The sequence below is a fragment of the Fulmarus glacialis genome, unplaced genomic scaffold (assembly GCF_000690835.1).
Source record: "Fulmarus glacialis isolate BGI_N327 unplaced genomic scaffold, ASM69083v1 scaffold2603, whole genome shotgun sequence".
In the NCBI taxonomy this organism is placed as follows: Eukaryota; Metazoa; Chordata; class Aves; order Procellariiformes; family Procellariidae; genus Fulmarus; species Fulmarus glacialis.
In genome coordinates, this window is record NW_009203438.1 from 113,721 (window position 1) to 135,657 (window position 21,937).

General features: G+C 42.4%; 1 protein-coding gene across 1 annotated transcript in view; it reads right to left on the reverse strand.

Moving 5' to 3' along the window:
- AGBL1 (ATP/GTP binding protein-like 1) overlaps positions 1 to 21,937 on the reverse strand; it is a 231,620-nt gene that overhangs the window by 87,219 nt on the left and 122,464 nt on the right. The window contains exon 17 of the mRNA XM_009574625.1: positions 381 to 541. Coding sequence (XP_009572920.1) covers positions 381 to 541 — 161 coding nt within the window. The remainder of the gene's footprint in view (positions 1 to 380; positions 542 to 21,937) is intronic.

The window sequence follows — 21,937 nt, forward strand, 5'->3', positions numbered from 1 at the left end:
TCCATGGAGGATCTGAGTGGACAGAACACCACCTGACACTCCAGTAAGTAGAAAAATGTTTCCTGTTGATGCATTTTTCTGGGGTAATACCATCCTTATGCTCCAGTAATCAATTTTGATAGGGAAATGGAAATTCACTGGAAAATAGAAATCATGTTCTTTTTTTTTTCACCTTTTTTATCCACATGGATGGCTGCAGGGCATGGAACCACTGTTTTAGTAGTTTCTTTTGGAGTCAATTATATCTTCGTTTCCAATTACTCTCAATACACTCCAGTTCCCAAGATGCAAATCTCAGCCATAAGGAGAGTCCATTTCTGCAGATTTAAACCTAAAACATATCCCCGCAGGACAACCCTCTGAATACTACTATCACTGACCTTCGTGCCCGCTCTGTTATCTCCTCCTCCAGATCTAGCAGGAGTGCTGCCTGAGCCATCACCTTCTTGCTGCAGGGCAGGGATTTGAGGTGCAGAATGAGCAAACCAAGGCAAAACTTGCTTCCCATCTCCTCCAGCTCTTGAGTTCCCAGCTGCAGGCCCTGAGGGAAAGCGGCAGAAAGTTTCAGTGCTGAGTGTGCATTTCACAGGTACATGGAAAGGGTCGGGCTTGTTCTACAGAAGGACAACTCTTAGCATTCCTCTTTCCATTCTGAATTAGGGCTTTGTTCACATTTGCTACGTATGGAAATTTCCCCTACAGAATCATTTGTAAATTAACTGACAGCACTTGGCCTACAGAAGCTATTCTAAAATAGCCTCTGTTTTACAAATGGGGAGGGGAAACAGGCAAATATTTTAACTGCCTCGACTACATTTGCAGAAGTCATTGTAAGAATTAGACTCAGACTCCAGGAGGATCTGACTGTAAATTCACTTTTACAAACCATTAGGACTCATTTTTTCTTTCTCTCTGTAGACAAGTCATCTTCCTAAGCCATGGGGAAAAAAATAGGTCCTATGATTGTAAACACTGGACAGTGGCAAAGGTAAAAAAGGAAACTGGGGGGGAGGGGAAGAAGGGGGGAAGAAATCTTTAACAAGTTATGAATTGTTTTTTAAGAAAATCAATTGCAAAGTAATTGCAAAGTAACTAACACCTCTAAGGAATTTCTCAGTCTATTAAAAGCTGATGTCTCTCTAGCAGAGACAGAGAAGCACAAACAGGGTTTGGATTATCAACACCATATTTTCAAAGGAGGACTCCTCCAAGCTGTGGATCCTCGCTTGGAAGAACCCTCATTATAAATAGCCTATATTTGTTTTTTCACTAATTAAAAAAAAAAAAAAAAGAGATCTAGCAAAGAAGGAACACGCCAAGGGCCTGCATAGGGGTAAGTCAATGTAATCAATAGCAGTTTCATGCAAGTGGTGAGAGGGCAGGAGACAAACAAAGCTCAGATATACTAAAAAGAAACCAAGGAACTGCAAAATCCCTCATCTTTGGCATTTAGTGACTGCATCACACGTACTCCTTAATGCTATCACATCAGGGATTGAATCAATTGCTGAACAATTGCTGCCTCTGCCAATATCAGCCCTATGCGCTTTTGCAGTACAAAACATCTCTGCAGCCAAGAGCTCCAGCTCCATTTCCAAGACTGTTTCCTTAGCAACTCTCAGGAGTCCATGCTTACAGTCCTGGCACGAGCCATATGCATCCTGTGAGCTCCAGTACTTGACTCTCTACAAGACATTTGTTAGTGGACATCTTATGGGTAATGAACCCTGTGCATGATCCGCTAATCCATGACAGGAGGCTGAGCTCTGATCCCGTGTTGTGGGGTTTTTTTTTTTCCGTATAAAGTTATTGCATTTGTAAAGTGCTTTGGGATTCTTGGGTCTGAGCAGCTCTGCAGAACTGAAAGAGGTTATTTCTGAGCCAAAAACATGCAGGTGGATGGAAGAAACTGCAGCTCTCTTGCAAAACTCTTTCTGTGCATTTTTGTTAGAGGACACAAGCTACTTGGACAGGGTGAAACTCACCATTTCATCTCTAGCAGATCCAGCACATGCAAATATCATCTAGCATTACAAATGCCCTGCCTGATAAAAAATACATTTTCTTATAGTAAAGATAATGTAATTCTGCTTCCTTTCTGAGAACCTGTGAGAGAAGCATGAACCTGTAATTACGATGATGAACATGAACAACACAAAGTAATACACAGCTCAAACATATACTGAGTGGCCGGGCAACTAGGTAAGCACAGGACCTGCCCAGAAAAGCACACAAACAATCCGAAAAAATGCAGTGCTAGGCAGGGTCTAGGGTCTCTGGAGAACTGACATCTGCTCCCAGAACAGTTTCTTAAGTATTTTTATCACAGTGGACCAACCTCTGACACCATTTCTTCTCTCTGTCCTATTCACCTCCACTGCAAGCTTTGCCAAGCAAGATCCAGGTACAATGAACTATAGCAATAATTACTAATAATAAGGAAACAGAGAGAGAAGCTTATGGGAACCAAGGGTCATTAACGCAAAACAATGAGAGTGCTTAGCAGCTCTGCATAGATTCCTAAATGTTTTATTATTTTACTTTAAAAGACTTAAGATATTTTAGTGTGGCAGAATTACAATCGGCAGGCAGAAGTGGTGACATTTCTGAGCAAAAATATGTCATTTCCACAGCAAAAAAATTATTTTCTTAGGGGCAAAAAATACAAAGAACATCTCACGGCTTTCCCTGGGGTGCATCTCAGGATCTTGCTTCCAAGATCAAGGCAACATACTAAATACCTATCAATCCAGGAGATGCGAATAGTGACTGCGCTAAAACTCAGCCTGTGGCTTTATGATTCCCTGGAGCTTTATTCAGGATATGAAGAGGCCTTAAGAAACTATGAGCAGAGAAATAATAATAATAAAACTATAATATACCTCAGAAGCCTCAGACAGTAAATGCTCATGCACTGAAGTTAGCTGCTGTATGATGGACCCATATTGCTTTGATACCAGACAGCTCAGGAGCAACAGCTGGAAACCTCAGCTAGAGGATTACCTGTTAACATACTTTATTCACTTCAAACATAGACAGACTTTTATTTTTTAACTCAGATAATTCTCTCCCTTTCCTTCCTTCCTCCTCAGGTCTCAGCAGAGGGTGGAGCTGGAGGTGCCTAGCATGACTACCATTAAACTGAAGCTGTTGACAGAACTGACATATCAAACTAATGTTATTGATGGCATCTGCCAGCAATGCCAGGAGCTGGTGTAGTGATTAATAATCAGTCCCTCTTGCATTGCTGAAAGGGAAGCCCGGTCTCCAGGCATTTCCCTTGTAGCTGTGCAGCGCACACACTTGTAAAAATTCTGAGATTGTGCTTACAACTCAGAGTTGTGAAAACACTCTACAAGAAATGCAAGAAAAAAGAAAAGAACAGTAGAAGTGGTGCACCTCGGCTTGGTTAATGGTGGCCGGTAGGAAAGCACACCTCCATGGCAGCGAAGCTGTGTTGCCTTTACATGTAATGACTCTATATGGCCCGTTTGCCACAGCTGCCCAGGAGGAAGCTGCTCTGCCAGACAGCACCTCCCCTGCAGCCTCCTGCCAGTCTGGATTCTCAGTGACCCCATCTTCTCTTTAGCACAATGCTTTACAGCTCTGTCCTCCTTTGGACACATCTATGTGAGCAGCAGAGCATGGTGCAAAGTCTTCCAAGCCAGCAGTATCTAAGTAAATTCTGAAGGAGGAAACAGTATCTCTGCACCAGAAAGCTGCAGACAAGCTCATCAGTCCTAACTAGTCCAGCCTCAGAAACATGCTAACAAAGCTATCCTACTTTGATGATCAGCTCACATTGCATAGTTTCTGCTCTCTTTTACATGAAAGTACCACTCTGGACCAGCATCAGCTTGATATATCATGCTCCACTGCGCAATACAAATACGTCCATTGGTCCCATGAGCACTGTCATGCAGACTTTTGCAGACATCATGTTAAGGGATAACAGGTTAATTGTTTCCTGGCTATTATACAGAATAATGGAGCTAAACAACTTTTCCTAATCCCTTTTCATACTTTTATACTGCGACAGGCAACATGGGAGGGGGTGAGACCTAATAACAGTCCAGATTGTGGATATATTTATTTTTCATGGGAAGAAACAAATTCCAGAGGTACACAACACAGCCAATCAAATGAATGAAACAAACACTTAGTCTATTAACTCTTGGTCTAGTTAGACCAATTCATTTCTTGCCTTTTCTGCCAAAACTGTTGCTAGCATAACAGCTGGGGTAGTAGGATGCTCACTTGCATCTCTTAATTGACACTGTCATAGTAATAGGAAATTGGGGAGCAGGGAAAAAAGCTGTTCCTTGACTTATCATTTGGGCAGGACATTGTCAATACAAATTTTCCTAAACAAAATTGATCAAATCATACTGGAAAAACAGTTCATTCATACTCGGCACTGATGCATCGAATAAATATCCACAACTAAATGTTTCCAGTCTCTCTCAACTTGCCCTCAAAATGCTTCACAGGCTAAATGACAATGCAGTGAAAAAACTTTGTTATTCATTACTCATATGCTTGAAACACTTCTGCAGCCAAAGGCAGCAAGAGTTTCATAACGCAGATATTGTTGAAGAAGGTGGAAGGACTCCAGAAGTTAAATTAGAAATTTATTCACAAGGATAACTAGAGCTACAGTAAAATTAGAGTTAGAAGATACTAATAAACACCAGTAGACAAAAGATTTCAGAGGGATCAATTGTTTCCAGTGCTCAGAGAAAAGGGATCTTTGGCGTGCACCATGGCCACTTCAGCGGCCTCTCCCACTTTTGATCACTGTTCAGTCCTTGGGGCAACAGCTTTTCCCTGTAAACTCACTTCCAGTCAATACATATACATACACACTTACAGAATATTCTCTGCATCTCAATAGCTTTACACATGCACAATGATTATGCCCTAAGGCTGGATATAAATAAATTGACAGTCTGGTTTCTCACTAATTCCATCAGTGAGCTCTCCCTCAGAATACTAATAGAAACCATTTGGAGGCTCTAGAGGATAAACCAGGGAGCTGAATGAAACATTTGGTGCCTGGTGTCTGCAGCCTTAATTTTAGCTTGGGCCAGCCCTGAAGGATACTGTCCTTTCAACCCCTGTGAATGAAAGTATGCGGACACGTGCTGGGGAACTGGCTATTTAGACAACTAGGACAGCAGGGAATAAGCCAGGTTTTCTCATGCCCCAGAGATCCCTAAGCAGCAGGTATGGCATGCAAAACAGAAAGCGGAGGGGATGGGGATGGGAATTCTGGCCAAAAGATTTCAACAGGATTAAACAAGCAGAAAAGGTTGAAGATACAAGAAAAAAAATAGGCTAGCAGGAATTTCTAGAAAGAAAGATGAGAGGGGCTGAAGTTAGAGACAGAAGATAAAAGGAAGGGAGAGATAAAAGGATGAGAAAGAAGGAGGGGTTGTTGAGGTCAACGGATGTTGATACAGAGGAATGATAACAAGAAGAAAGCTAATGGAAACCTCTACCCCCTTCTCACCCTTGGAGAGGTGTACCTCACTCTGAAGGTCTGTCCTCATTACATCTGGTACTTTGGCCACATGGTGAGGAAACGAGGCCTAGCTTGCTTTGAATCTCCTCACAAAACTTTTGCTGAACTCACCTGGTGTCTTGGCTGAGCAAACTTTTGGGTACAGAAGCAAAGAATTGGTTATTGTTTTAATCATTCAAATGGACTCTTCCTGGTTAAAGATATGTATGTTACAGGCAACACCATTCAAGGAATGGAGTGAATGGGAAGATATATCTTCTCCCTCCAATCTACTGGAGAAAGAGTCCTGAACGACCTGCTCATAGGAGAGCCAGGGGTTTAGCAAATAAAAACTTGTGGCCAAGCTCTCCAGCAAAACAATTGTTTAGATTATGAATTCTCCAGGTCTACTGCGTGAAGGGTTTCCTCCTTCTTTCTGCTGTGCTGACTAGCTATTTGTCTGACCTTCTCATCTCTACACCTTTCCCTGACAGTATTTCCACAGCTGCCTCCCTGCCCTTTACCCTTCTCTCCCTCCCCAACTTCTCCTTCTGCCCCTCCCTCAGCATCCTTTCTCCCTTCATTAATCAGCTCCCGTGAATGACTCCATCCTCAATATACGGCAGGCTCATCATGTGTTGGAAGAGCCAAAGAAATTATGTTAGCGTTGCGTTTGCTGACCTCAGCTAGCTACTTTGCTTGGCCACTCTATCCCACACACTGCTATCTCATGTTTAATGTCAACAAATTGCAAACTACCCAGGATGGGGACAGGGGTGGCTTTAACTTCCCACCTTGCCAAAGACTGCACACATACAGAGAGGTACTAGTTGGATAGGGAATGCTTCCATGTCCATTGGATGCTGTTACACCTGTTCTGCATTGCTGTGCAAGATTGAAGGGGGTACAGGAAGCCCAGCTTTGCCAAACTGCTTCTTGAATAGCACAGGGACAGACTATACTTTTTTTTTTTTTTTTTTTAAAAATGTGGGCCATAACTGTGAAGGGTGGTCATGTTGGGAACACAAGATGAACAAAAAGAGAAAGAGAAATGAGGATATTTTCCCCCTACAGAGACAAAGCATATAGGAAGATGCTATTCTTTGCAGAGTTCTTGCTTTCCAATAAAGTTGAGTAGTACATTGGTTTTCTGTCTCATTCATTACTGTGTGACACACTGGGGACCTATTTTTAGGCTCTGGATGGACCTGAACTAGCATCAATAGATTATCCCTCTCTCTGCAATCATTCACCTCGCCCCGCAGTGTCTTTTCAAACAGAACTGAAGAGGCTGAGTGACTGATGTGCCAGGCCAGAACTGAGCACTTTGGAGGAGTCTACATTGTTTCACAGTGATGGTCAGGAGCATCTGATCTGTTCCAATCTCAGGATTGCGGAGAGTTGTGGGGAGGAGAAGCCTGCCTGCACCATCTGATGAAGAAGAGCGCTTTTGGAAATCAAAGTCCAGGGTGCAAGCTTTTGATAGTAGAGCTAACAAAAACAATGGGCAATGCTTTTTTTTTTCTTTAATTAAAAAAAAAAAACAAACCCCAACACACTAATTTCTAAAGGAAAACAAATGCTGCTCCAGGATACTTAAGGCTCCTACTTGGCAGACAGGGAACCTTTTGAAGTCATGTAGGGATTCTGGGTCAGTGTAAGTCAAGAAAGCTACCTTATGTTGGTGACAATCGAGTGCTTTACTCAAGAAAGCGCCTTTCTTCTCCAGGCTCCCAGTATTTGCAACAGGTTAACTGGTATCACCCCATCTGACAGTGCCTTGAAAATTCATCAGTAGTCTATCCATTACTTTCTCTCACATACATGCTTTTTCCTGAACACTGGGGAACCTGGAACAAGTCATAGACAGGATATAGCCTGAGGTATCTGAAGATTAAGTGCGAGGTGGAGCTCTAAGTATGTCTGAGAATCTGTGTCAAATGAATTAGCTCTTAAAAGCAGTCTGGGGAAGCAAGAAGCTGAAATTTTGCAAGTCCTAAATTGGCAGCCTAATCACTGGATCAATTCTCCTTCCCCTCTACTTCCACTTAAAAGTTTGCCTGTATAAATAATTTCAGTGTACAGAAAAGTGACCAGACTCTTGGCCCACCCAAGCCTTATTTTCAGCCATGAATTTGGTCATATTGCACCATGGGAGTAAAATAATTTTCTAATCCTGGCTGGTGATAACCACATGCCTTGGAACAAAAGGATTTATGATACTTATAATTTTATTCTGGCTAAGGTAAATGCAGATGCTGCTCAAAGTGTTTAACCTGCTTTAAAATTCTTAATAAGGCATTTGTCTTCATAATGACATCCACTACGGGGATCCCCAGGTTAATTATGTGTTACATAAAGAATCAACTGTTGCATCTTAATTTCATGAAATGGCCTCATATCCTTGTATTATACCACACAACACCTTGTTATTTTTTTGTGTGGCTTTAAAGTGAAGTATTTAAAGTAACAATACCGGGAACTTCCAAAGTAGTTTGTATCTTAAAACTCACTGTCCTATAAACTGCAATGGAATAATCCTTACAGTCTTTCCCTCTCACCCCAATAAAATACATGCTATTCATCCCATCACAGAGGTGATGAAAATATGTATTGACCAAAATGACATCAAGGCTAGTGTGCTTTTATTCCCCATCCAAAATGTGACCCCAGGATGATGGTACCTCTCACTGTTGCACCAACACAGAGATTGAGGCACTAGAGTAGATTTAGTGAGAAGCCAACACAGCACGACCCAAACATCGCCCCAGTTGCTCCAGCTTGATAAGACTCTGCCCCACATTATCTCTGTCGCTCCGCTCCCATGCCAGCGCATTACGGAGACTAGCAGACCAGTGAAACCGTGTCTTGGCCTAGCAGCAATGTTATGTAGAGGAGAATCCAATGGGATGGCGAGGCTGCTTCCTGCTGCACTGCCGCCAAACATCCACGCCCTTGCAAAGCCTCTCCCCAACACAGTGCTCAGTGTTACTTCTGCACACTGCTGCGCTCTCTGCACTGTAACGCTTTATTCCTTATTTATAACTCCTTATTTATAACTCAATAGCTCTAGTATCCCTAATGCTTTCCCCGTATTGAAGCTGCCTTCCAGGCCACTAAACACTTTCTTCTGCTCCCTCTAGCCCCTCTTTATCACGGCTTTGTCTCTTACAAAAGAAATGACCCATAACAAACACAGTACTCCATTGGAGGTATTACCATTCACATCTATAGGGATATTATAACATCTTCCAAGTCTACCTCTTTCTTCACACACGCAGGCATCTTACTTTTTCCTTTATTGCTGCTGCTGCACATGGCACAGACATCTTTATCAAGCTGTCTTTATAATAGCTACTTATGTTTTCCTGAATGGTTAGAGCTAATTCAGAGCCCAACTATGTGTCTGAATGCTTTAAACTATTCCTTCAAACATGGTTTACCCTGCCACTACCCTATGCTTCATCTTCCATTCTAGTACTTACAATCTTTCAATCCTCCTTCCTACTACATAATTTGTATCAGCTGCAAACAGTAAATCTTATTATCTTAGTGTTTTTCTTTCCTTCCTGTTATTAAAATTATAAATACTGACCAGCACCAATTCACAGAGTGGTAGCTGGAGTCAGCTTACTTTCAATTTCTTTCCATCCCAAGGATGTTTTATGAACCCTACCTACTTTTTCCAGCCTTTTAACTAGGTTTTGACTACACAAACAGTCCTTTTGCGACTCACTCCATAACTCCCCAAAATTTCTTGATGTCTTTTTTTGCAGGAAGCTCTCTTTTTATCAGCTCTGATGCATCTGGGATGCCCAGCAATCCAATCTGAAAATTAGTCTTGGTTCACCCTTGAAAGCAATGGGTGAAACTTTATATGCCATTTCTCCTTCATCTTCCAATCCCCATACCTCTTTCGAAAAAAATGCACCATATTATCCAGGCACGATTAACACTCTCAGTCATTGTGTTTCCTCATCCCTGTGTTACTCCAGTGCTTGCGGTTCTGTTATTGGTGGTTCTCTGATCCCATGGAGTAAGCTTTTAAACACGAGGAATCATAATTAGCACCTTGTTAAACATGTTTTAGACAGTCTGCTATCTAGTCTGCTGGCCATTTTTAATGATTTCTTTTTAGTAGTTCAAATCCTCTGTTCCTTAGTTTCCTTACAACTCCTACAGGAGCAAAATCTGAGCTTCATCTGATTCTGTGACTTACCAACTTAGCCAAATATAAAATAACACAGCAGACAACATGCAAACATCGTCTTTATGTGTAAACCAGCCAGCATGGTCCCACAGCATCCCGGCTCTGTTCCCTGGCTGCCTACCAGCTCTGCCAATGTACTTGTGGCTCCAGGGCAGCACAAATAGCTCCAGAATGCATCCAAATCTCAGCCTACACGATCTCTTATTATTCCAGTCCTGAGGGTCCCATATTTTTTTCCAGAACCTTTTGATCATGCCTTGAAGCATACTTTTTTTTTCCAGATCTAAGCCTGCTCTCCACAAAATCACTCATTTCCTCCGAGACCTTCTGCCAATGGCCTCAGAGCAGAGCTTCCACCTGGTGGTGATTTTCCTGCCCAGACCACACCACATGCCAGCTTCCATAGTGGAATAATTACGTACATGTGTTTAGAAGAGATCATCCTGAGACCCTCTGTGTGTTGGTCTCCTTAAAAACTTACTTTAAATAGGTCTTCACACAGAGACCCACAGGTGAGAGGTAAGGACACAGAGCCATCTATAGCTCTGCACCTTCCTCTCCCATTTCAATTTTCATTATTCTAACCTTTCATGCACTGTATGTCCATCCCCTTATCCTGATACAACTCAAGAGCTACCTGAGACTTTTTTTCCTAAATTATAAATTACTCCCCCCAGGCTAATTTCTTTCTTTCATATCACAGATTCTCTTTGGTCATCTTCAGCAAACACCATCAAAGCTGGCCTCCCCACCTATCACTCCCTACAACCTCAGGATCAGTGACAGGAAGCAACTGTGATTCTACAGTTTATTGTATTAGCACTTCTGAAACAACAAAGGAGTCATTGATTTTCCAAGCCAAAGACCCAGGGGAAAGCACAAAAAGCATCTATGCCCAGCTCAGATCAGAGAGGAAAGAGACACTGCATAGGAGAGGGCTTCCCCCAGCCTGGTAACTGCTCCCTTTGAAGCTGAAGGATGGGAATACAAGCAAGGAGCTTGTTGGCTGCTTTCTTACAGGTGTCAGCATAATCATTCTGACACAGGACCCTTCTTGCTGCTTGCCACATTTAACAGAAAAATGGGCAATAACAGTGAAAATCTGACCATTCCCTTTTTCTCTTTCTTTCTTTTGAATACTCTGTACTAGCCACCTAGAGAATGGCAGATAACACTGAGGGTAATTCAGGCAAAAGTACTGCAGGTCTCTCTTTGATGTCTGCTCTGATTTAATACAGGTTCATGTAATGAGCGTGTAATACAATAATATCATACAAAGAGCTAAAGAATACATGAGAAAGCTGGGTCAAAGGGAGATTTTACCAGATGGCCCAAAGGCAAGTCCCTGATCATTTCATTAAGAGGCTAGGTTAGGAGGGACATCCTGAGATGAGTCCCGGGAACGTGGACTCCACCGTCAGAAATCAAACATCAGGAAAGTTATTTCAGGTGAAACAGCTGCCATCAATTGCTAACCAGGGTTTACAGGTCTGCAGACTCCAAAGGCTCATTTTATCGCCAGCCCACATGTCCAGCTGTACAAAGTAAACTTACAGCCACTAAGATTGCTGATAGATACTTTTACCTTAATTTTGGCTGGCAAAATTATTATTAAAAGGAAAACAAAAAAAGGAGATCAAAACTGAAGCTTCTATTTTATTAGGGAGATGAACCTGTGGTGCTTGGCCATGAGGAACTGACCAGTAGCACATGCTGATGACCTTAGACGTTTGGACTTATTTACCAAGGAGGAGCATCCTTTAGACCTGGCAGTTGGATGCAAACTTCTGCAAACTACCTATAAGCCTCTTCCCCTATATAATCCCACCAGCACAAGCTCAGTTTAACATCTCCACTTACTGTGCTTTTGGAGAAAAAGAGAAAAAGAAATCAGGTCTTTGAAGACTGTAAGGAACAGACTGAAGAAAGTGAGACAAGATCAGAGAGACAGAGCTGGGGTGAGGGGGAGGCAGCTATCTCTAGCAAGTGGGATAACTGATGTGACTCACACAAAAGCAGCTTACATTTCCCCTTGTTCTGCTGTGGATATTTCCACATTGGCTTTTTCAGAGATGGAGACCAGCAGGAAGCAAATGCATAGCAGCTGATAAATGCTTCACCTCCTACAGCATCAGGTGAGAAGCATACGGGCCTTGCAAAAATAAGCAAGTCTCTGAGTCTTTGAAAATCAACTGACCATTCACAGCAAAGCAGGCAAACCTTTATCCACAGAGAAAATGCTGACTCCAGTTTACAGGCTTTCAGGATTTCTCATCTTGCAGCCGTACTACCTGAGCAAATTTGCATAAGAACAAGCTGACTTTTTCTTAGGAGTCCTTTTCAACCTGCTTTTATGATTTCCACTGAAAATTATAATCCTCTGTTTGTGGATTATTTCTACTACAATCAAGTGTTTTGTCCAAAAGGAAGATTACTGCTTCAGTTTGGGGAAGTATATGGACTTTCAGAGGAACAAAGCAGCCAGTTTCCAAGCAAATGACCTTGGTCATAGAGAACAAAAGAAGAGAAAGATATAAAACAACACTACATATGACCAGATCTGCCACTTCCAAGAGGCATCTGATGCCCTTTATGTTCATAAAAACTGCTTCCTATAGACGTTTGTACAATGGAGTTGGAAAAAGGAACAAGAGACATTTCTCTTTTGTGCCACTCCAACATTCACTCAGATTTTTCCTTTGACAAGCTAGCAATGTTTTAAAACTAAACATCAGAGACATATATAGAAAACCCACTGCAGTGCACAACTCCATCCTTTTAGCAGTGTCCTGTGAGAAGGAGCATCACTGCACATGGTGCTGAATGTCAAACAACTGGCTTAAACCTCTGCCTCTGGCAGCTGCTCTGAAATCCAAAGAATAGTTAAAAAAAAAAAGCGCCTTTGTTTTGAGGGTTTTTTTTTTTTGGCAAGAACGTAATTTAGCATGACTCTCCACAGATCCCAATTTGCATGGGATTACCCACAATGCATTGCATTATGGGAATACATTTCAACCTCTTATGCATATCAGACTGACACTGTTGAAAATCTGTCAAAGGAAAAATAAGTGATACAGGAAAATGATGATGTAAGACAGGACAGTAAACATTCTGCACTTGTGTAATCTGCCAAAATTCAGTCTAAAATTGGCCTGGAAAAGAGAACGAGAGGATTGTGCACTCAGAACAGCTTTAGGGAATATTCCCAACTCAAGCAGAAAACAATACCTGACTGAGACGCGGATGTAATCGCGAAGGAATGGAAAGCACAACAAACCAGAACTAAGAGCTGAATAGGAGACAAGGAGAGATTTTCTTCATTTCTTTGATTTCCCACTGGGTAGCAACCTGGAGGGAATATTCCCTCTTGCTCATCCAAGGACGGTTCAGTTCACTGAGCTTCACCACACACATTTGCTCACTCTGCCTTCTGCTTCTCTCCAAGCCCTGCTACATCTTCTTCTGATGCTGGTAGTGATCCCTCATAGATCCTGTATAGTCTCTGTGTTCAAAAGCAACCACCCCGAAACACCGAGCCCCAGGGCTGTATCAGTCACAGAATCCAAACTACCAGCATCTCCTTCTTGCAGTCATGGATGGCTACTCAGCCCTTCTGCAGGCTTCACCACGGGAACAAAGACTCTGTAACATTTTCTAGCATTGGCCTCGCACTTTCCCATAGAAAAAAGTCACAGGAAAACAGTATCAAATGTAACTCTCCCCTTCAGTCAATTCCACACACTGTTTTCCTTGTAATTCAAGTAATCAGATATCGCTCCTCAAATACCTAATCGAGGGATAAGTTTATTTTGGTATCCAGTAAAGAGTCTTTTAACTGGCCAAGGGACTTTTCTGCAAAGCCCTCAGACAAGCAAGGGCAAAGGATGCCAAGGGACGAACAAGGCACAGGGCTGGTTGAGGGGAGGGGGTTCGGTGAGAAGCAGTATTTTCCATCTAGGTCTTTTCATTAGTTCTCTCAAAGCTAAGCCACAGAAAAATGAACAAAACAAGGGATGAGGCCAAATTATATTTGCTGAAGAGGAGTTATAGAGATTAGTGTATTAATTAATCAAGACAACAATGTCAGCAAGGGCCTGACCTTTATTCCTGCCCTAGTAACAGCTTTGTCCCTGGTGACTTTCAGCTTGCACGCTAAAGCCATTTAGATACATTCCTCAATTAATCGCAGGATACCCTCCGGGAGATAGGAGAGCAGTACTGCAAAAGCAGGGATGCTGAATCAGAGAAGGAGTGACCTAGTCAAAGGCACCTCATCACAGGCATTGGCAGAGCTAGAAGAGAGCCCACAATTCTCTTTACCCCTCACGCTTCACCTTTCACTGCTAGAAACATAATTGTTTGAAGCTATTAACCTGGAATTCTGCCATACTTTTTTTTTTTTTTACATTAGAGACTAACAAGAAATAAAGATAAAGTTTCAAAAAGACCCCACCCCAAAACCAAAGAAAGAGCCTGTTTTAAAAAGAACTTATGTCTTTTTGTAATAAAACAACAGCAAGACATGAAACTCACTCAGACAATATGACAGGTAGTTGCTGAGAGCAGAAGAGTAGTCAGATCTTCAGTTACCCCCTGCTTCTCCCCTTTCTCCTGGGACTAAGTCCTTCCCTCAGGCAGATGAGCTGCCCATCCCCATACTCTGAGGAGCCTGGATTCCTGTATTCAATGTCCGTCAAACAGCAGGTAGACTTTCAGCTTCTTGAGTACCAGCCCGAGGACAGACAGGTCCAGCAAGCCTCTGAACACCACTGTCACTCTAACAAAGAATCTCAAAGCTCTGTAAGATGCAGCTGGATGGCAGAATACAAGAAGGATAGGGAGCTCCTACTATCCGCATCAGCGGGGACAGACGAGGGCGGAATCTGGACAGGCTCAGTATGATGACCTACAACCACAGACCGTCAAGCAATAGGAGGACTAAAAAGCCATGTGAGTTCAGGAGGGAGTGGTGATGCTCAAGGATGGCAGCAGATGGAAGCAACATCAGAAGATCTCTGCTTCTATCAGAATAGCTGTTATTACAGCAACTGAGAACCTGAGTCTGTTTTTGCCTCCCAAGCAAAAGCAGCAAACAGATCTGCCCATCAATCTTGCCCGCAGGCCCCATCAGTCTGGACTCTGACCCACGGACTACCTGGCTCCACCTCGGACCTGCCTTGTCACTACGGACCTACCAGGCGATTGCTAGGCTGTGTCTGACCCTGGTCACCATCACTGGACCTGATCCCAACTCACTGACTTGTGTTCCTGGCTTGACTTTGGACCTGCTTCATCACCATGGACTTGCCTGGTGACCTGGGCTCTTGGTTGAACCTGACTATCCTTCCCAGGCCTGGCCTGCTCACCTTGCTCAGCAGCAGTGAGATGGGGCCTTGGCTGGCAAGGAGAGACATCTGGTATTAACTCCATTTCTCCCATTGCTATCACTGGCCTTAATTCTTTTCTCAGAACAGGCACTCCAAACTGTCCATCTCAAGCCCAGATAAGCAATAGTGCAGAAGTTGTAGCTTAGACAAGAGAAATTGGTCCCTCAACCTGTCTATCACTAGCTGAGCTGAACCTGCCTGTCCCTTCCACTTCAGCTCTACAGTCCTTCACATTCAGTCCTGATGTTGGGGAAATCTCAGACAAGAAGGGCCGTGATGTTGACGGAGGCTGGACTGGCACATACTCTGCTTTCTCCCACACTCCTCAATATAGAGGTTACAACATCCTAAACCACAGCTAGATTAAGACCAACTTCACTGCGTTACATTACACTCGTCTGACATCTTTCTGTCCTTAAGTAACTAACACATATCACCTCTCAACCATCATTTTTGAATTTGGTCAAAAAGCTTTCCAGAACAAATAAACCTTTTAACTTCAGGTGCCAAATTAATTTTTGTTAAAGCCAACAGGGTTACCTCATGTTAGAATCCAGGTACAAAAATAGATTTCTTTTCCTCTTCCCTAGCTATTGTTGGCAAACATCAGTTCTAGTGAGAGAAGCTATTTCTGGACATTTACTGGCAAGTCTTATGTTCAGAGACTAAAGAAAGGAACTGGCTGACAGTGGAAAAAACGTTAGACATGATTTTCAAGAAATACCAGTTTCTGCCAAGCTCTTACGCACATTTCCCTGGGGTGGGGGGGGAAACACAACCAAAACAAAACACCAAACAACAAAAAAACAAACCAAGAACAACCCAAAGGCTTTATTAACTGCTACTAGTAGACATCACGTCTGTGAGGATCAGTGAGAGAAAAAGGCACGTGTGGAAAGTTCCCTGTCTCAGACTGACAATCAACTGCATGCACGGTCTCTGCCATAGATGCCCTTTTAGACTCATTTCATTTGTTCCTCTTCTTTCACAGAGGAAAACCCCCTGCTTCACATGACTGCTAAACATGATTGAGGTGGAGTTTCCACCAGATTTTTGTACATCGTGCTTGGGCTAATGTGCACTCATCAGACACGCTCATACATCTGTGCATACACACACATACATGTGATCACAGATGCACAGGGACACACTTCTAAGACACAGGTACCATAACAAACAGCACCCATTCATAAGTGCACAATTAAAATAATATGTTCATCAGACACACCAGTGCACATTTGCACACTTGAAGGTCTGAGAGAACATGTTTTGAACTAGTTCCTACTCTCACATGTGTGTACCCACATTCAATCGTAGTCTTCCACAACACACTTCCAAGTTCACACTCACAAATATTCACCGCACATAAACACCCCACCAGTACAAACACTCGCCTAATGTGTGATTCAGGAAAGTACAGGCAGGTAGCTAAATAGAAACACACAGAGATTCATATCTGTTTCTCCTGTAAATTGTGCACGCTGTCTTCATGCGTTTATTAACACCATGCTAATAATTTCTAGTAATTAGTGTTATAACAGGAAAACACAAGAATGCAGATCTTGGTCCTTTGTAAGTGAATTAATTAAACCCAGCATTAAATACAAAGAGATAGCACAGAACTGTTTTTTCTATTTCCCAGGCATTTGCTTCAGTGTAACAGGGATTTATTCATCAACAAGCTAGGAAACAACACAATAAAAATGACTAAATGGAAACATAAAAATTAAGCCCTTTTAGACAGAGCCAAGCTGAGCAGTACTATTACCCAGACTCTTCCAGACTCCTAATGAAAATCAAAAATGATTGGCAAATGATTTGGGAAAAATATACCCTGTTCTTTTTCACTTCTTTGTCTGTATGTGAACATAGTACACTTGTCAGCAAGCAATGGATTATGCAGGCTATAGTCATGCATAACCATAAACCTGCGCCATGCTTTCTGTGACTCAGGGATACTAACCATGCCCTCCCCATGCTCCTCCACCCTGCAGTCCCTGCCATTCTAGTTTCAGACTGGAAAATGCAACAGCTCCCACATTCAGCGGGCCCAGCTCCACCACTTATTAATTTCTTCCTGTAGTTCCCCTAAAGCCAGTCCAAAGCCCCTTACTCTGGTGTCAGTGATAAGCCAAGGAATGGAAATACAAATATTCAGCTGCTGAAAACATTCAAATCCACCTGTGATTGAACACCTCCTCCTCTTTTGTTCTGTCCAACTCTGCAGCCTCTCTTCTGCGTCTGAGACCCACGAAGGATTATGTGCAATCAGTAAAGACAAAGTCTTAATTCAGTCCCTACAGGTTCTTTACCAGGTCTATAAGAGCTGTGGGCACATCCATTCGCAGGGGCAAAACATTCATTCATAGGCAAATAGTAAGCTTGCAGAGGCAGGTTACATGAGTTATATGTGGAATTATCCTCTCCATGTACACTACTGCTGATTTTCTCTCCAAATGGAAAGCAAATTCTATACAATCTTATAGACTGAGTTTTCTATATATAACAAGTAATTTTGTGCTGTTGCACACAAGTGCCATGTGCCATGGAAGAAAGAAAGATCTTAAGGCTTTGGTTTTTTCTTTTTATTTCCCGCCCCCGCCCCCCAATCCTTTTAAATGAAAGCACATATACATAATTGAGATGTATTTTGGGGTTAAGTCAAGCCTCTGTAGCATTGACACAGAAATATTATGGGTAAACCACTTCTGGTTGTCTTGGGAGCGTTCAGGCTGTCTCAAAGAGAAGGCCTTCAATTACTGATTCTGCCTTTTTGGAAGCTCTTTAAGGTTTAGATTCTGCATGAGGAGTTATGACATCTCACATTTAATTCCGTTTATCATAGCTGTACACTCTCAAGTGAAATCAGTAGAACTGACTGGAAAGAGTAGGATACTTAATGAAGCACCCTGAGGATTGAAGTAACTGTTATTCAATGTTCATGAAATAAGCCTCTCTTCAAAATTTTACCTTTCCTTATTTTCAACCAGTCAAGATCTCCAGTAATGCCAGTCTGACATTAAATGCCATCTGGACTGTACTTATGTATTCCAAGTGGGCCTAGAAGAGCCACATGCTTCTCATTCTTGGGATGCATGAGCAGATAAGCCAAATCTGTACCACAATGAATTTGATCTCTCTTCAGGCTGTCCCTCTTTTAAGAACCTTTTCACGCGAATTCATAAATCTACCTCAGCTTTTTCTCTCCCAGAGAGCGTCACAAAAGATTATTCCAAAGAGACATAGAAAATACTGGTAAGATTTCTCCTCCTTTCTAGCAATGAACTCATGGAAGATATCGTTCATGTTACACCAGTCAAGAGCAGACACTAAAATGTTAGCCGAATACCCCGATATCAAGTGTCTGCCCTTGTAATTAGTATCAAAGACATGAATAACAAGTCACCTTTTGCACATCTATAGGGTACTGAGTATCTCTGAATCAACAGATTGAAGGTACTTAAATGGGATCTGACTCCACCATCTCCAGCTGAAATGGTCTTGCGTTGTCCTGTCCTCCTCTGCCACAAAATCCATCCATGTTGCTTTAATTCCCAAAATGCCTATGCTGAGAAAGACATTTCTAAAGAGCTACAGAAGACCCTAAAGAAAGGCAAGAAAAGCTAAGGAACATACAGTGTGTTCCTTTCAACCTTCTTCTACAATACAGAAGGCAACACGAGCTTAAAGAAACAGTGCTGACAGGCATTGCTTGTCCTGTTTTGCTTTTCACCACCTTGGCACCCCTCACGTCAATAAGATGTCGTTGAACTGGACTGCACAGTGTGAGGAGGCTACTCTACCCTTCTGCTCCAATCTCAGCTGGAAGAAGGGATGGGACAGGGCCCCAGAAGGCACCACAGATGGTAACCCACAGGACAGCAAGCAACACATGTACAAATGCCAATGTTGAGAGAGTGCTGTCCTTCAGCAGGCTTCACTGCAATCCTATGCACCACACTCCACACCTCCACTCTAATTAGTTACAAATGTAAAGGAACTGAAAGACAGATTTTCCTTCTAGCTTTGCATTTACTAAAAGGTCACCAAGGAAGTGTGAATTTTTCCTGTGAACAGAGATATCAGAAATTAATGAAATCTGAACTCCATCATTACTGTGTGCATTTTCTTTTCAGTCTTCATTTCAAAATGAGCTCCCATTCCCCTTCACAGGCTACTACAGACTCCCACATGTGCTATGCAAGAAAGATTTAGCAGAAAGGCTGAGGGTTATGCATCTCTGCCTTCTCCCTGCCTTACCAACACTAGCAACCATGACCGTGTCACACAACAGCAGAAAGCTGCACAGCCCATCATCATTGTAGCTGCACCTAGCCAAAGATAGACCCACAAGTAGCCCCATGTGCTATTACATATACACACAAGATACATACACTTACATATTTCAAGCAGTAAATACTGATGCCAATTACATACATTTCATGTTCTGCCTATAAGCAGAGATAATGCATACTCACACACATACACACACCCTTGTGCCCAACGTCTTCCAAACATAATGTACAAACGCATCCTCTAGTGTGCATGCAAGCACTCAGCTAGCTACAGCATATACAAATCCACTTGAAAAGCATAATTATGCACATCCTATTACTCACTGGTGCTAACACACCATTACTTGCATGCTTATGTCTGTACTCAAACACACACCCCTCCTGACCCTCACCTCTACAAATGCAAGAAGCCTGGGAATCAATAACCACTTACAGCCCTTCAATCCAACACTGTCAACTTTGTTCTCCCCTGTTTACAGTGACAGACAAGCAGACTAAAGATATAGGACATCAGTATGCCGAGGGGGAGAGTTGGGCACTGTGTCAGCATAAGAAGCAGGCAGACACTGCTGAATCCAGTAAAGGCTGTTCTTGCCTCCTGCAACCAACTAAGCAGAGCTGCCACTGTCCCAGAAACCTTCTGCTTTATTCCCAGGACATCAGTGCAACCAGACGGAACAGAACAGGGCAATAACCACTGGCCATTTTCCTGAAATAATGTAATTGCACATAGGAAGATTCAGAAAGAATCTAATTCTTATCTTATATTGCCTGAGCAATGATCTTGCCTGCATAAAGATGTGCTACGTGATCAGTATCACACCAAAACAATTTGATACCATATCCTACAGAGGAGACAGCATGAAACTAAATACACTTTAGGCACAGCAGGTCACCTTTAAAATTGTCAGGGTGCTTTGCTGACATTTTAAAGTGAATAAGCATGCGAATGCAGTGCACCTGAGAGTGGTCAATACCTCTGCCAATGAATTTCAACCAACTTTGCAGCATCCAGAAAAACCAAAAAGCTGTCGGTATTCCCAAAGTCTGACATGAGTTCTAATCATGTATCTTTGTCACAGCCTACAGCCTCACCTGCACAACGAGCATCTGAATATCCCAGAGCTACTCAATCTCAGCCCACAACACAGTCTCATTCTCACAATCCTGAGTTTCTCACTGTATCTATATTCACAGACCTTACTTCTGCATTACGAACAAATCCTATTATGCCAGGCCTGAATCTCTCCTGAGCAGAGACCAGCATTAATATAAATACAATTATGGTTTTTTAATAAATGTATGATGTCTGCCGATCTATCTCATTAAATTAACCACAGGAGTGAATTTTGCATTAGTCGTGATGAGGCCCATTTTCAAAGCTGACATTTAATACGAGGCCCCACTACAAATCATACTTCAGGGTACACAAATCAAAGGATTTGGTGAGTATCTGTGAGGACTGAATGGGTGAAACCATAGAAGCAGTTTTGGTGGCTTGCTACAGGTACCCAGTCCATGCAACACATTGATCAGATAAGAAATTCAAGTCATTTTGGTGTACATGGGCGTCAGTGGGGTTGTGGTTAACCCAGAAAAAGCTTCAATGCTTTGACCCATGGAAGCCCTTCCAATCACTAAACATACTGGCTTGATCAGAAAAGTGACCTTTCTGACGCTCTTTCGGAGCCAGCCTGAGCTCTGCTTTCAGATCCCATTTATTTCATTCTCCCTCACTGGAAACGGCAAAAGGACTGCTCTTAAAAGGTCATTGCAAAATTGGTGTCCAGCTACCTACTGCAAAATCCATATGGGCTATCAGACTGAAGGGAACATGGGGACCATCACATAGCACATTCATTGCTTCCATCTTTGGTGGAAAGTCTCCTTCTACTAGCATAGGCTACAGTGTTGACTTCAGGTGCCTGTTCACCTGGGTGCAGGACACCTGAAGGTTGTGAGTAAGGTACCAAGTTACTCAGGCCTGTTTATGTTGTGTTATAGGGTTGTCTCCCTTCTTCCCCCATCATTGCCAACTAGTGAGGCATATATGCTCTGGGCCATCATGATGTGGTTATACAGCCCTTCTCCCTAACTCAGACAACAGCCAGATCCAAGCCTATTACTTCTCAAAGCCAGGAAGAAAAATATGAGGAAGGCAATAAAAATGGAATGGAAGGTATAATATAATGGAAAAAGAGAGTGGCAAAGTAAATACCTTCAGAAGTGCTAGATTTCTCCTCCACTGTTTTCACATAGAGTTAGCATTTCAAACCAAATACTCTTCTCACTCAACTTTCAATTATCTTGCAAGATAAAATCATGTTATAAACTACCAGCTTCCCCTCCAAATCAGAACAAGTCTCTGCACTTGCAATCTGCTTTTAAAGGAATGACTACAAAAAAAAAAAAAAAACAAAAACAAAAAAACCCCCCACAACTTTCCAGCAAGATACAAACTGCCCTTCTGATCCTGTGGCAAAAGCAAATCCATATATCTATTTTAAACTGTATTTTATAAAATAAGTGATCTCCAGCAGCA